Source organism: Euprymna scolopes, chromosome 10 (genome assembly GCF_053919585.1).
Source record: "Euprymna scolopes isolate OS-2025 chromosome 10, ASM5391958v1, whole genome shotgun sequence".
In the NCBI taxonomy this organism is placed as follows: Eukaryota; Metazoa; Mollusca; class Cephalopoda; order Sepiida; family Sepiolidae; genus Euprymna; species Euprymna scolopes.
The window spans coordinates 81,336,151-81,351,888 of record NC_136491.1 but is presented as its reverse complement, the minus strand read 5'-3'; the positions used below and the strand labels follow the sequence as shown (position 1 = coordinate 81,351,888).

Here is a 15,738-nt window from a genome sequence, read left to right as displayed (position 1 = left end):
ACTGAAGATGAGAACAGTTGCACTTCTTTTGCACTGAGAACAGATGCACTTCTTAAACTAAAGGTTCTGAATGTTTAAGATGAGGATTGATTATTCATATTATTTGGATTCTTCGAACTACTGTTCTCATCTTTAGTGTTACTGTGCAAATATCCGAATAATCAACCCTGTGCAAATAACGCTCAGAATTAGAACAGTAGTCCGAATAATCAAAATAATACGTATTCTTAGACTGATAAAAATGTAATATTCAACTAGTTCATGATACTTCTTTATTTTCTTCTATTCCGTTTTCGTCTTTTTCTTTTTTTCTTCTTCTTACTACTATTATTTACACAGTAGGAGTTTCCACACAGCTCAAATGTCAAAATGGTTCCTCATTCATTGATACGTGAAACACTATTGATGATGAAGGTTGCTGAGAATGTGGTAGGGCTTTGGGAGATGACTCAATGGAAAACGGTGATGACAGCAAACAGAGAGGTGATAGGGCAGGTTGACATTAAACGTGGAATATTCCCAGGAGATTCGTTATCCCCACTTCTTTTTTGTAAATGCCACTGAGCATCCTCTTGAAGAGAGAAAAACTAGGGTATAACTTTGGCTCTGGTGGAAGACGCCCCAACCATCCACTGTTTATGGATGATTTGAAAATATTCGGTAGAAATGAAAAGGAAATAGACTGGTAGAACTAGAGGGGACATACTCAGAAGACATTGGGATAGAGTTTGGGATTAGTAAATGTGCGGTGCTGGTGATGAAAAGAGGAGTAAAGGTTCATTCGAATGGAATAGTGCTGCCAAATGGAGAAATCATAAAAGAAATAGAAGATACAGGGTATAAGTATTTGGAAGTGTTGGGGGTGTAGGCATCATGAACAGAGAAATGAAGGAGAAAGTCACGAAGGAGTATCTTAGAAGAGTGAAACTAATTGCAAAGTCGAAACTGTATGGAGGAAACCTAATGAAAGCAGTAAATCCATGGGCAGTCAGTCTTTTGAGATACAGTGCGGGCATTTTAGAATGGTCTATCAAAGAGTTGCATGCCATGGATATATAAACAAGAAAAAATTTAGCAATGTTTGGTATATTCCACATTCGAAATAGCGTAGCGAGGCTGTATCAAAAGAGGAAAGATGGTGGGAGATGATATAAAAGTGTAAAAGATTATGTTCTACTACACTATCAACCCTTCTGCTGCTTCTCGAAAGTCTCTCCTCGACATTAACTTGCTTCCAAGTTAGACAAAGATACAACTTTGCAGATATACATCTTGTCTAGGCGGTCGCATTGTTGGATATTTTCCACTGACTCTGCTCTTTATTTGGACCACTTTGCCAAACAAATGGAGACTCCATTTTCGATCACTTTTTCGAAATGGGGCCAGCATATCGCAATTACGACCAGAACGTCGGATGCTCCATGTTGGTGGTAGCTTTATCGCATGGGGACTCGAACCCCAGACCCTCAGATTAAAAGTCTGATGCTCTACCAACCCAACCATCCCACTCGCGTTCTCGACTTTCAGCATAGGCCTAAGTCCCAGTTTTTTTTCCTTTACTGTAATGCCCTGACGTCTTTCTCTGAGTGGTCCTATTACTGGAGCTTTGTTCTATTCCATCTACTACTTCGGGACTTCACAAAGCTCTTCTACTAACTCCCTTGGTTGGTCTAAGCCAAGATACGCCTTCACACTGATTCACTCGGAGCCTATTTGAGTTCCTGAAACCCGACAAGATACGGAATCATCACTCCCTAACTAATGCGCCAAAGCTTACTTGCGCATCGATTTCTAACTAAGTAGCTTTCCCTTTGTGATTTTCCCGCATTCCCAGCAAGTCCCAAGATTCCAACCCAGATATCCCTCACACATTCCTCTAAAAAAATAAAAAAAATAATAAGGCTCTATCTTGTCCCTTACGTAATCTGCATCTTTCCCTTTCTTCTATCTCCCCGTGATTAGGCTTGGTACCGACTGTCCAGTCGCTCCGTACCCTGAGGAATTATTGCGACCTCGCATGCCAGACTTTTGTTGGACAAGACTTATTGCCGTTGCTTGGGCCTACGTGGCATCTTCCAACTCACTGGAACCACTAGTATTGTTTTAACAGGGTACTCATTACTCTAAAATAGTATTTCCCCTGCCAAATTTTCTAATTTGTGACAATACCGTGGCTTATAAAAAAAAATAAAACAACAGAAAAAACTGCTTTCTACAGCCTAATCGCCTTGTAATTCTCATGAAAAAAAAATGCAACTACGTGCTAAACGTCCCTAAAATATAACTAAACCAACCAAATCTATTCCAAAATAATTTAATTTAATAATACCAATTAAATTCACCCAGCATGGTTTTTTTTGTTTGTTTTTTTACACTTTAAAAAATTTTTCCATCCCAAGCCTTATCCTATTCATCATAAGCCTACTCTTATTACTAGTATTTTGTGGGAAACAAAAAACCTCTTAACATTCCATATGGTGGGTAGCCTTCTATTTTCCTAAGTACTTGCATACATTTTTCATTCATCTTCTCTTGAGCGATTCGTCACATAATGGCCACGTCAGCCATTGCACCCCCTCTGCCCCTTACGCCATGTCAGAGGGCATTTCATTTGCTCTCTGAAGTTGATTACAACTAGATCCGCTCACGCTGGACAGAATACATTCCGTTTACTGCTATGTCAGAAAAAAACTTTTTTTTTTCCAAAGTCAGTAAGCGCAACCTGCCTTGAAGACACATAGCTTCACGGAAAACATCGGATTTCCACACATGAAGTACTCAAACTTGCTCCATGTTGATTCTACTCGAAATCAACAGAAATCACGATAAAAAAAATAAAATTTGAATCATTTCCCGAGAATAATGAAATTAATAACTACCCATGTAATTCAACACCTCTCCAAAATTCTAACATGCTTGCCACAGAAATTAAATTCCATTCACGCCCCACTTTTTCATTCATTTCTTCATATAATTTATTTAACCCTATATTTATCCTTTTTTTCCCCTTACTTATGTGGTCAAAACGTCACTCATGTCGAATAGAACATTTATTCTACTTTTCGAAAATTGAAATTAATACCGACTGAACCTTTGACTCTTCCGAAACTTTTTTTTTTTAAATCATTTATTACACTGTTTAAATCTTATTTCTTTCTCTTTTCCCTATTTTATTATTACTATTATGATTATTAATTAATTAATTAACACGTTCTTTCTTTTATTAATCATTCTTTCAATAGACCCCACAAGCAAAGATTTCCCCTCACCATTCTGCGAAAAAAAATACATGTCAAAGAACAAGAAAATTCTGCAAATACCGTTTGACAACACATCAATTACATAAAAATAATAAATTAAAAAATACAAAAATATCCTATAAGCAATCACAAAGTCCCATCTCACTAACAACAAAATTCCAAATAACAAAACACAGATTCGTGGATACTCCTTTTGACCACGTCATCAAAAAAAAAAAAAATTCCTACGAAAAATTCGCACAATCAGCGAAAAAGAAAAAAAAAATCATTTTACAGGACATGACCATTGTCTTTTCATCAACAGTACATATTGTTTTTCCTTAAAAGTTACGCTTAGTTCACAGTTTAAAAATTACACAAAATATTCATAACAACATATTTGTGATTGACATGTTTATCTTTGTGGTAAAGGCTCGTTACAGTCATATGTTCTATTTCCTTTTTTTTTTCTTTTTGGTTTTCTCACTGGCTGTTGTTAAAAATTTACAAAATAAGGCCATTCTTTGTTTTCATTAAGTGATATTTTTCTTCGTTCATAACGAGCTAATTCCCAATACGATAAACACTTTTTTTAAACTATTTTATATATATAAAGTTTTACATCTGTGTGTCTGTATGTCTTCCTTTTCTTTCTTCGTTAAAAGGTTGTACGTGTGTATTGCTTTTCTTTTTTTTTCTTTTTTTTTTTCTTAATTATTTTTCTAATTCGCCTAGTGTTTTAATGGACCCTACGTTGTGTGTGTGTTGATTTGTATTTTTTTTTACTGTTCCTTCTTTTTTTTTTTCATACATTTTATTGTTTTTCTTGTCCTTTTTTTTCTTTTTTAGTCTATTTCTTTTATCTTGACACTAAATCTCCATGCTTCCACGTTGTATTTTCTTAAACACAGGTTCGATTATCGCATCGGTGATGCGACTGGTCGACGAGCACCAAATTGAATATGTTATATATTTGTTCTTCATTGAGGTTATCCTTGAGGGGTACCAAATTGAGCCCTCTCTCCTTCTCCATTCTCTTATAGAGACACAGAGAGAGAAAATAGAAAGAGTAAGAAAGCCAGAGAGAGGGGGGGAGATGCTCGTTAACAAGAGTACTGAAGCTTTTGTTTGTGCAGCACAAGAGTAGGCATTAGGAACACGACTGTTAAAAAAAGTGGTTCTAGAAGAAGTTGCTGCAGAATGCGGGATTTGTGCTAAGACCTCAGAGTCAATTGCACACTTTGCAGCAGGGTGTAGTGGATTGGCCCAGAGAGAGTACCACAAAAGACACGATCGCATGGGACTCCGGATATATTGGGAGGTTTGTAAGAGGGTTGGGGTGAAGTGTGCTGGAAAATTGTTTGAGGAGGTGCCTGATTAAGTGAGAACAAGTGAGGATGACAAGGTAGAGGCATGGATGGACAAAAGTGTCATAACGACCAAGCATGTGGAACATAATCGTCCGGATTTGATCGTCATTGACAAAGTCTCCAAAAACTGTCAGATTGTAGATTTTCAGTACTCTGGCACAGGAATGTGAGAGATAAGGAGAACAAAAAGTAGAGCAATTATGCTCCATTGACCCTGGAGATAAGGCGTATACACGGGGTTAAACACAAATAATCCCGGTCGTAGTTGATACGCTAGGAGTAGTATCAAGTCGTCTGGAAGGTAATTGAAAAACTACAAATCCCCGATGTTTTAGGCGGCCTTCAGACCTCTGCTATTGTAGGTACCACCAAAATCCTTAGGAAAACCCTTGATCTATGAAGCTCCTGGTTTGGAACCGGGATTGAGGGAAATCCTCTGGAAATGAATCCCATCTCTTTCCAGAGAGACGTTGATAAACGAAATCAGAATTATTATTATTATTATTATTATTATTATTATTATTATTATTATTATTATTGTTTCTTCTTCTTATTATTTCTTATTTTTACTACTATTACTATTATTGTTTTTATTAATATTTTACTTCTTTTTATTTCTTTTTCTTATTATTTCTTCCTATTATTAGTAATTTACTTATTTTTGTTAATTATACAGAATAATATGTCACCATACAAAAATATGTTTATATGTTTATGTATTAGTATGTAAAATATTCACTTCAACTGACGATTATTAATTTTAGAACACAGTGTGTATGAATGTATTCGAAATTTAGTTTTATGTAAATGTGAAAATTCAGACACTTTCAATATTGGTGAAACTTAAACAACAGGTATTTGACATTGATAGATAACTACTCCCCGATTTAAGTTTCTTTAAATTAGTTGAAAAAATGATTTTGGGTGCATAACTTAGGGACAACTCTATTGTGACGTCGCTCGTACTTCCGGTCACCAGCAGATATAAACGGAGGTACATAAACACGGAAAAGGTACGCATTTCATTAACATCGATTTAAGCTTACATCTATTGAAAATATGTCTTCAATCAATAGATACTTTGAAAAGTTCCGACTAAACGAGATACCCTCCGACATGTTTAAATGTCTAATATTCATGCATAGTTTAACTTCCACATCAGCAAAAGAAATGAGAATCCGACGATGAAAATGGAACAGAATAATAACATTACTCTTTAAAATTTTACAGAACCCCAAAGAATTCAAAACTCAAGAGGGAACAATGTAAAATTCATATAACGCGATATAGCAAATATTCATGCGATAGAGAAGGCACAAGATAACAAAAAATATTATTTTATAGTTAATCTGTATTACGATTCTGAAAAATTACATTTATATTAAGACTGTCTATTCATGCATAATACATGCCATTTTTGTAGATTCAGGGGCCATAAATTCACCCACTTTTCAGGCACAAAGTGAAAAAAACTGTAAACGGTTATAAACAAAATGAAAAAAGCGTATAGTACACGGCTGAACAGACAACAACTGAGAAAGTTAAAAGCAAATGTATTAATGTCTCAATAAAAAAGCAAATGTACTAATGTCTCAATAAAAAAACAAATTTATTAATGTCTCAATAAAAAAATATAATTCCAGGTTGAATGCTGAAATTGGGAAAATAAATATAATGCCTAACACTAAGTAATTTAAAAAATTGGAATAAATGTCGCCGATAACAAATGAAAGTTTATGGGTGAAACTTGCCTAAATATTTCCTTCAACGGAAAAGAATAATTAAACGTTTTTGTCATGCGAAATTCACAATTTAATGACAATAAATTGGTTAGAGGAATTCGACCTATTTAAAATATAATAATATCTGCAATAAAATAGATTGCATTACGACAAGTTTAGATATGGTAAAAGTTAAAAGTTAACAGATAAATTCCTAGAATTCTTTAAAGACTTACGTTATAAAGCGAAGTAAACGTTGAAAGAAAATGCAATGTTAGTTTCCCAAATTAAATCATCAGTAACCTATACGTCGGTAGAAATCATTGATAAGAAACTAGAAGGACAAAAAAACTATGAAATCGAAATACGGTACAATACAGCCTTTAAGCAACACGTACTGGGGATGTAAAGAAAAAATGAAATCAGAATTTGCGCTGATTACTCTACTGCGCTTAATTATTGTTTGAAGAAAGTACTACCTTCGGTCGGAAATGGTGCTCAAACATTTTCAGTTTGGTCGGAAATAATTGGTGCATGCAAGTTTCAAGTTTTATAAGGCAGCACTTTTGAAAGGAAATACAGGTTAACCAAATAATTATATTTAATTAAATTGACAATTGATTGTATGTACATTCTTACAATCTATGATTAAATAAATGTACAAAAAATAATGCAAAAAGCTAAAATATCTAACTATTTATTCAATTGTGTTAATTTACTTTTCAATTCTTCTGATATCAAAAATGAAGTGGGAAGTTTCTCTTTCCTTTGTAGCTGTGCTTTTGACATATGCTGAAGCCTGTAATTGTTGCCACCATCAGCCAAAATTGTTTGTTCCATTGTCTCCTGCAATGCCAGGAAAATTTTGTTCAACTTTGATTTTTCTAATTCTTAAAAGCTGGTTTCAACTGCTTCAATTAATTCATCAATATTCCTTGGAATCTTTTGGTGTTGAATGGATTGGATTGTATTGAAGTAACCTAGGTTAAGCACATTCAGATCCGGGCTGTTCGCAGGCTGGTTAACCAGTTCAATGTTCAGCCCTAATCTCTCCGATTCTTGTTTGAACACCGGGTCCGTTGGACGTAAGTGTGGCTTAGCATTGCCTTGTTGAATTATTATTCGTTGTGCAATGGATCCACTGGGCGATTTGTTCCGTGTGGAACCTTTTCAACAAGAAATTAACGAATCTGGATTTTCGTGATTGTATTCATGACTTTAGTTACCATTGTTCCAGCAGGCCTTTTTCTGCTGTTACGTTTAGCCCCCTCTTGTTTGGCAAATGGCCAAATTTCAATCTTCCCGTAAAAGTAACATTTGCGATGTGGATCCCAACGGGGTCGGACTATGACAGCAAGAAACATTACCTTTGTAATGAAACGCTTGCTTTTAGTGGTTCTTAAAGGGTCATGTTTGTCTTTGCCTAAATAAATTTCCTTGTATTTTGCGTCATGTAAAACCATTTCCCATCAATATGCATGGCATCAAACATTTCTCTAAAAGTTCCTTGATTTAAATCCAACTGCGAACGGCAAAAATCAACGCGACATTTCATGTTTTCTATCGTGAGAAGCGGTTTTACAGCATTTGAATGTGCCCGAATTTCGCCATCATTCATTCTTGCAATCAACGTTGTCTTACGTATTCCACATGCTTGAGCAGTAGACCTCAAAGTGGTTCTTTTTCTCAGGGGAATTGTGTTTATTTTTGTCAACTGTGAACTATAGTTCTTCTTTTTTTGGCCACAGAGAAACTTACGGCTCAAAGAATCCATTGGCACCGATATATCGGACGAACTGTCTAGTGCTCGTGACCACATTCTGCCTACAATATTTCCTCCTATACCGAATTTTGTGGCAAAATCTTTGATTGCACCTCGTTTTAGGATGCGCCTTTTAGACCTTTGTAGCAACGCTTTCAGAACTGTCAATTTTCTCTTATCACTTCTGTTTTTACCTTCCATCTTGGCATCAACTACAGTTTCCATATTTATACTGCGGGTATTTTTAAAAATAGATTATATAACAGTCAATAAATGTGAATAGATTAAACTCTAAATGACTTTTAGAATGAAAACTGTTCTTTTTCAATTAAGCACGCTCTAAAGTACTACCAGTTACCCCATAAAACATTGAAATGGTGCATGAAAAAACCTAAAACGCGGACAGTTTTAATTCTGCACCAACTATTTCCGACCGGATGTAGTAGTTCTTATCGCCTCCCAACAGCGGATGAAGTTTTTGCAATATTAAATCGTAGATGTATATATTGTAAATTAGATTTGCCAGAGGCATATTAGCAAACGTTAGTGAAGGAAACACGTGCCGATTTATTAACCATTAATGTACATAAAGTATTATTTAAAATAAATAAAAGATTGCAATATGAAAAAAAGGTTGCATCCGCCATTTTCCAACAAACGATGAATACAATGCCAGCGGATGTGGATTCGCAGCAGTTTATTTAGAATATATGTTCTATATAATACAGTAAAGAAACTTGCCAGCTACACTTGATGAGATAAAATATAAAACAAATTTTGATACATTCATAAATTAAAAAAAAAAAGCAGTTAAAGCATCAGAAAAATGAAGCAAACAATTATGTAATGGCACATTGATGTACGGAGCCGGGTGATCATACCCGCTAACAAAAATTTTAAGATATTTTCACACCAAACAGGGGAGAATTTGTAGGATGTAAGCACTTATGCGAAATTTCATATACTGATCAGGAGTGGATAAAGATATTGAAAATATTATGCAAACATGAAAAAGCTGCGCATCTGTAGCAATAGCAACTCTAATAAAATTTAGCCCTTGGCCTAAAACAAACAAACCGGCGTCTACACAATGGCTACGTTGGACAGATAAAAAGAAACGCACTTGTTCGACTCAGTAGACAGTATTACAAAATTGCCCAAAAGTTTCAAATGCAACACGTCAACAAGTAAGCACACGATAACTATCTTACAGAAACTGTTTGCAAGATTAAACGTACCGGAAACTATTGTATCCGAAAATGGAACGCAACTTTCATCAAAAGAATTCGCAAAATTTTTGTAAAATACTTTTGATAAATCACCGAACATATGCGCCTTATTACGCAAAATTAAATGGGTTAGTTGATAGATTTATGGACGTATTCACAAGAGCGACCAAAAAGATAAATGACGCAAAAAATAAAGACTGGCAATTTTTTTTGTTAATCTGTTTACCGAATAACATTGACGCTTACATGTCTCTTGCAGATTTAATGTTTGTTAGGAATGTACGTTGAGGTTTGATAAAGTAATCCCATTTTAAAACGGAAACTACGAAAAGAAACAATACCTTTAATAGCAAACGATAAATATTTCTTAAGTTATTAGGAACATTATATTAATGATAGCATACATATTCTAAGCAAAAGTAAATAACGTGGGCTAATATATATATATATATATATATTAGCCCACGTAATTTACTATATATATATATATATATATATATATATATATATATATATATATATATACTAGCATTTCAGCCCGGCTTGTCCGGGCCCTGTGTACTTTTTCTACTTTTCTGTGCACATATATTAAAAAGTTTGATCCATGTCACCGTAACCTACATCTAAAATTTCAAGTGTAAAGACCCAAAATTTGCGAAGAAGTTTAGTAGAGTCTGCAAAGGTCACCTCTTTCCACTTTGACCTCTTGGCAGCCAAATTTTTATCCAAAAACTGATTAAAAGCCTGCTGTATGTGTGAGTACCCTTTATATAAAATTTAAAATGTTTAGACGACTAATTGGTTAAGGACCGCAAAGGTCAAATCGTTTGAACTTTGACCACTTGGCAGCCTAATTTACGGCAAAAAACGACTAAAAAGCTAGCCTTATGTTTGAATACATTTTATGTAAAATTTCAAATTTTTAGACCAAAAATTGGCTGAGTAATTTGGTAGAGACGGCAAAGGTAATTTTTTTTTCAAACTTTAACCCTCATTTTGACCCCTAAACATTTATTGTTTTGGGCTCAAAAATATTAAAACATTATATATATATATATATATATATATATATATATATATATATATAGGGAGACCCCCCCCCAAAAAAAAAAAAAAACACGGGAATAACTCTAATTAGACCCCGTTTCTTAGCGTTTTGTCCGAATGAAATGAAACTTTGGTCATATCTAGTTCATTATATTCAAAACATCACATGAAAACACTAGGGTATTTGGCCTTTCTTTCTCCGTTCTACAGCATACGGTCTAGATATACTTTCAAAATAAATTAAATCAACTTTAAATAATATTTAGTTACAAGATAATTAAGGCAATTATATTACTAATAACTATTAAAAATATAAAGCTAATAACATAAATTTTCTTTGATGTAATATGCAAATGAGTAATTTCTTTATTTTATTAAATAAATAGTATATTTAGATATCATGTTCGAATGAAAGTATGTAGGTCCATTCTTGTCAAGAGCTTAGGTAAACTGCTTCATCAAATCCAGTTTAATATGCAGAGATCGGGAAAGCTTTCTTGTCTCTGTTCAACAAGGGACGGTCTTTGATCCGGCCTGACCACCACTTCTTCATGCCATACGGATCCCCGTCTTTCGTACTTCACACGCTCAGAAAGCACGGGCAATTTTTGAAACCGGGCTGCTGTCCTGACAAAAGAGCTCACCATCTTCAAGCCGATACAGATAATTCACTCATGCTGATAATAACGAATCTTCTCCAGTAGATACTTCACCGCTTCATACTTCATAGTTCTCTTTCAGTGTAGTAAAGTGAATCAGGGGTATAAAAACAAATTGGTTGCAGTTGCACAAGAGAACAGTCTTCAAAAATCCCTTGCTTTTGTCAATCAACTCATACTAATTAACTTAGTCGTGTGCTCATCCAATATAGTGCACAAACTAAACCTTACCTTTCTGAGAAAAAAATCCAAAGGTATGCTTGTTGACTTTTCGGGGGACACTGTGGAAAAGACTATCAAAAAGTATGTTTCGTTCAGTTTTGATTTTAACAGCTTACTGGATGAGTTTTGAAAGTTATGGTTGCGAACAGGATTTTTGAGCTTCTCCTGGGAAAACGGATGTTGAGCGTATCGATATCATCGATAGAAACAAATATCTCGTGAAGTTTATTTTATTATATGTGGAAAGAGAATTATAGACTCATATTTGAATCCACTGTTTATGAAAGTACAAAATTATCCAAAAGTTAAACGCAATAATTAAGTTGATAATAGAGCACATATTAATTTAATCTTTTGTTGCGATGCCTTTGTTTTGTTTCACTGCCTTCAGTCGCTTTCTATAATTGCCCACAAGTTTTTCACACTGATTCACATTCTTTTTTTACCCCATTCTTTCTTGCATAATTCCTCTAATTTCTTGTTATCTATTGGATTCCACTTATGAACTTTAACTTTCAAAGTAGTCTAAAAATTCTCAATTTTCAAGTCAGGAGACTGACTTATCCAATTGAGAGTACTAATATAATTTTTTAAAAATAATTTCTTTTAAGTCTTACGGTATGTTTGAGATAGGTGTCGTGTTGAAACGCGAAATTCCGACCATGTCCAAAAGAAGTTGTAGAAGAACATTGTACATGCTACCATTCATTCTACCATTGCTAACTTGTAACTCACCAGTGCCCTTGGATGTAAAGCATCCCCATAGCACTCACAAACCGTGGAGATCGTGTTGTGCGTGTTGAAGGCGGTTCTGTTTTTTTGCCCAAAACTAGTCGCAGTTTCCTTCCGAATAGCTCAACTTTCGTTTAATTTGACCAGATTATCTTTTTAAAAAATACACATCTTTCTCTTCATAAGTTTCCAAAAACTTTAATAGGTAATATACATGTTGGTTTCCAGTAAAGCTATTTTCTTGGTAATCTTGAATGAAAGCCTGAACGATACAAAGCTCGAATAATGGTATCTTTACTTACATTTATTCCAGCAATCAAACCCAATTATAATTTCAAAACGAGTAATGAATGTTCTTTTTCATATTTCTGCTGATCCACCTTGAAGTAATCTGATTCATTTTTCTCAGTCTTCCATTTCGTAGAAGTTTTACTGTAAGCCGCGATACTTCTTTATTTTCTGATGATATTTCATACTGTACTTAGTGCTAGATTCATTTCTTTGCTAATTCTTCTCGTACACTTATTCTCATTTCTAACGTTCAATGATTTTTCTCGTATATTTTGGTATAATTCTTTAGTGTTAATACTTTCATTGCAGAATTCGCATCGATGAGTTAAACGATTAGTAGCATAGTATGTTGTAAAAAAAACTGCGCGCTTCTCTGATTGAACTGAGATAACATTTAATTACTATAAAAATTTGAATATTTAAAGTTCTTTAAAATACAAAATTTCGATTGGAAATTTGAAAAGAGTTTCATGTATTCGATATATTACATTGAGTGATTTTGAACCTTGATACAAAAGAATTCAACTGTTTTAAATTTTCTTTCCACACACAACTAAAACAGCTTTACCCGGTAGTGTGTGTTCGTCCGCGGAACGACGAGGACCATCTGATCATCCTGTAGGGTAGGGTGGGTGTAGTCATGATGGGTGAGTACGGACATGGCTGATAAGCCCGATCTTAGAAATTCTTCATGTCGTTCCTACCTGCATATATTTGAATTTCGTCTGCTTTCTTGCTAAGCCAAGAATCATGCATCTGTCTGAGCTTCAACTGAAACTCTTCCATGTGTCCTTCTTTAGTTTGGAGGATCCTCAATATGGGTTTTGTATGCAGAATGCTTCCCCTCTAGCAACTGGGTAATCTCCAGACAGTTCTCATCAAACCAGTCCTTGTGTTTCCTGGAGACTGGCCTAAGACACTCCATGGCTGTGTTGTAAAGTCTCGCGAATTATTTTCCATGCTGTTTCCACATCTCGGTTGTCTATTCAAGCAAGTTCAAGGCGCTCTGACAGAGTTTCAGAGAAAGATTTCTGGACAGTTTTTATATTCAACTTGTTGAAATTAAATTGTATTGGAGCTCTCTTCTTTCAGGTTCTCTCTTTTATTGGATATACAGATTGAGTTTAGGCACTATGAGACGGTGGTTTGTCCAGCACTCCGCTCCACACACGGCCTTAGTGATACGTATATCCCCCCTGCCCCATTTCCTGATGATGATATAATCAATTAGATGTCAGTGCTTTTAGCGAGGGTGCATCCATGATGTCCTTTTGCGAACATGGAGATGAAACACAGTGTTTGTTATCAGCAGCTTATGCTCAGAGTAGGTTTGAAGGAGAAAAAGACTATTGCTATTACATTTTCCAGTACCATGGTTTCCTATCACACCTTCCCAGGCAGCACTGTCACAGCCTACTCTTGCATTAAAATTACCAAGTACGATGAGTTTGTCTAGATTTGGTGTTGCAGCTATGACGTTATTCGGGCTTTCATTGAACTTGTCTTTGATGTCACCAGGGGTTGTCACCATAGGAGCGTATGCACGGACAAGAGTAGCAAACTTCTTTCCATTGGAGAAAGGGAGTCTCAGTGTCATTAGACGGTCATTCACTTCTTTTAGAGGTCCAGTCAGTTTACTCACAAGCGCATTTTTCACCGCAAATCCAACTCCTGCCTAACGCCTCTCCTCAGGTCCTCTACCATTCCAAAAGAAAGGGTACCCCTGACAACTTTCATTAATTTCACCATTACCTGCCAGTTTTGTTTCACTTAGAGCAACAATGCTAATATTGTACCCGGCGAATTCGCCTGCAATAAGTGCAGTGTGTCTTTGTGATCTGTCTAAGAGTGTACGAACATTCCATGTCGCAATTTTGATAGGTATTTTTTCTTTATTTCGACCGCATTTTTAGGGTTCCCGTTAACTACGGTAAGCCAGCCAGGATATAGTGGAGCGGGCAATATTTGGGGCACCTTTTCTAGCCCGTTTCCCATGCCACGGGGATGAGCAATGCTCTCCTAAATAGGGCTGCTCAGACACTCAAATGGATGCCGAACTCCATTTCTTCTCTCGTTAGTGGAGAGCGATCCTATGGCCTGAGCCATCTGTGTTAAGATTTGCAGCTACGACTTCCAGTGTGTTTACACCTATTGCTTTGTCGCTTGCCAAAAGCCACAGGACTTGAAGGAAGTGAGGAGGGATGATGATGGCATACGCTAGGAGTTTGTTTAAAGTGAAGCTAGTTTGCGCAGAAGCTGCCGGAAGGAGACGAGTATGTCAGCCAACCGCCTATGGGGCTCGACTCCGAGGTCGACGGCCGAAGTCCTCCTCGGTGGTTCGCCCTGGTCATGGATGCATGGAAGTTACTCTAAACAGAGTTCAGTCCTGGCCGTTAGTCCAGTCTGGTGAACACTCCGCCTAACCGTGCTGCACCAGCATCGTCCCCTCACAAGTGAGACCAGTACCCAGGGTATAGCTCTTGGAACTAATATGTGAGAGATTTAGGAGATAAGTGAGGACCAATTACCCATTTCCGCCCTGTTGGACGCAGCAGCTAGGAATCGAAAGGCGCTACCGCTATTAGAGCTTCGTATACCCCAAGGAAATATATATCAAATATCATGCAAAATGGCGAATAAAAATACAAAGTATAACATATATTAACATGTATCCATACTTATGCGTGTCACTGCATACAATAATACGCCAAGTCACTGTGAACACCGGCCATACGATTTCTTTGTAATACCTTAGATACCAAAACTAATATATCGATAAGATTTCTCACACAATTTTACCCGTGAGAAGTATTATTAGACTTAGTTTACAATTTTGTTGCCGAAACACAAACAGAGAGAGAGAGAGAGAGAGAGAGAGAGAGAGAGAGAGAGAGAGAGGGAGAGGGGGGAGAACTGGGGAGTGGGGGAATAGTATAATATATGTGTTTGCAAACTCTTATATTAATTTCATTAACGAATATATTAATTTCGTAATTAAAAATGAAAAAAAATCTTATAATAATCCGGATGCTTAATTATATTTACAACGGATAAGCTCATACGAGTTTAATAAATTTCTTATATACTGATGCATGCTCCCGGCGAAATACACCTATGAACAGGTTCAACATATTATAAAGATTACATGCATATTGCATGGAACATATTAGATGCAGATGTTTTATCATGAAAATTCATAATAAATATGGTAGGAAAAAATTGTTCGCTATTAACGAATACGAATTTCTCTACAAGAAGCACACACACACATATATATGCATATATATATATATATATATATATATATATATATATATATATATATATATGAAATAAGAAAATAGTTTCACACTATTTAAAGATCCCTATTTTGAATACAAATTTGAAAATTTTGAAAACTTTAAGTGTCAGGAAAATGATAAAATCATTTTTATGTCATTTTGTTGATGTTGTCGCACTGATGAGC

General features: G+C 35.5%; 1 protein-coding gene across 1 annotated transcript; it reads right to left on the bottom strand.

Moving 5' to 3' along the window:
- Positions 1-13,515: 13,515 nt before the first annotated feature.
- On the bottom strand, positions 13,516-13,869 carry LOC145286505 (protein CFDP2-like). The gene has a single exon (XM_080135405.1). It carries the CDS (start codon positions 13,867-13,869, stop codon positions 13,516-13,518), a length of 354 nt encoding a protein of 117 aa, XP_079991531.1.
- Positions 13,870-15,738: the final 1,869 nt, after the last annotated feature.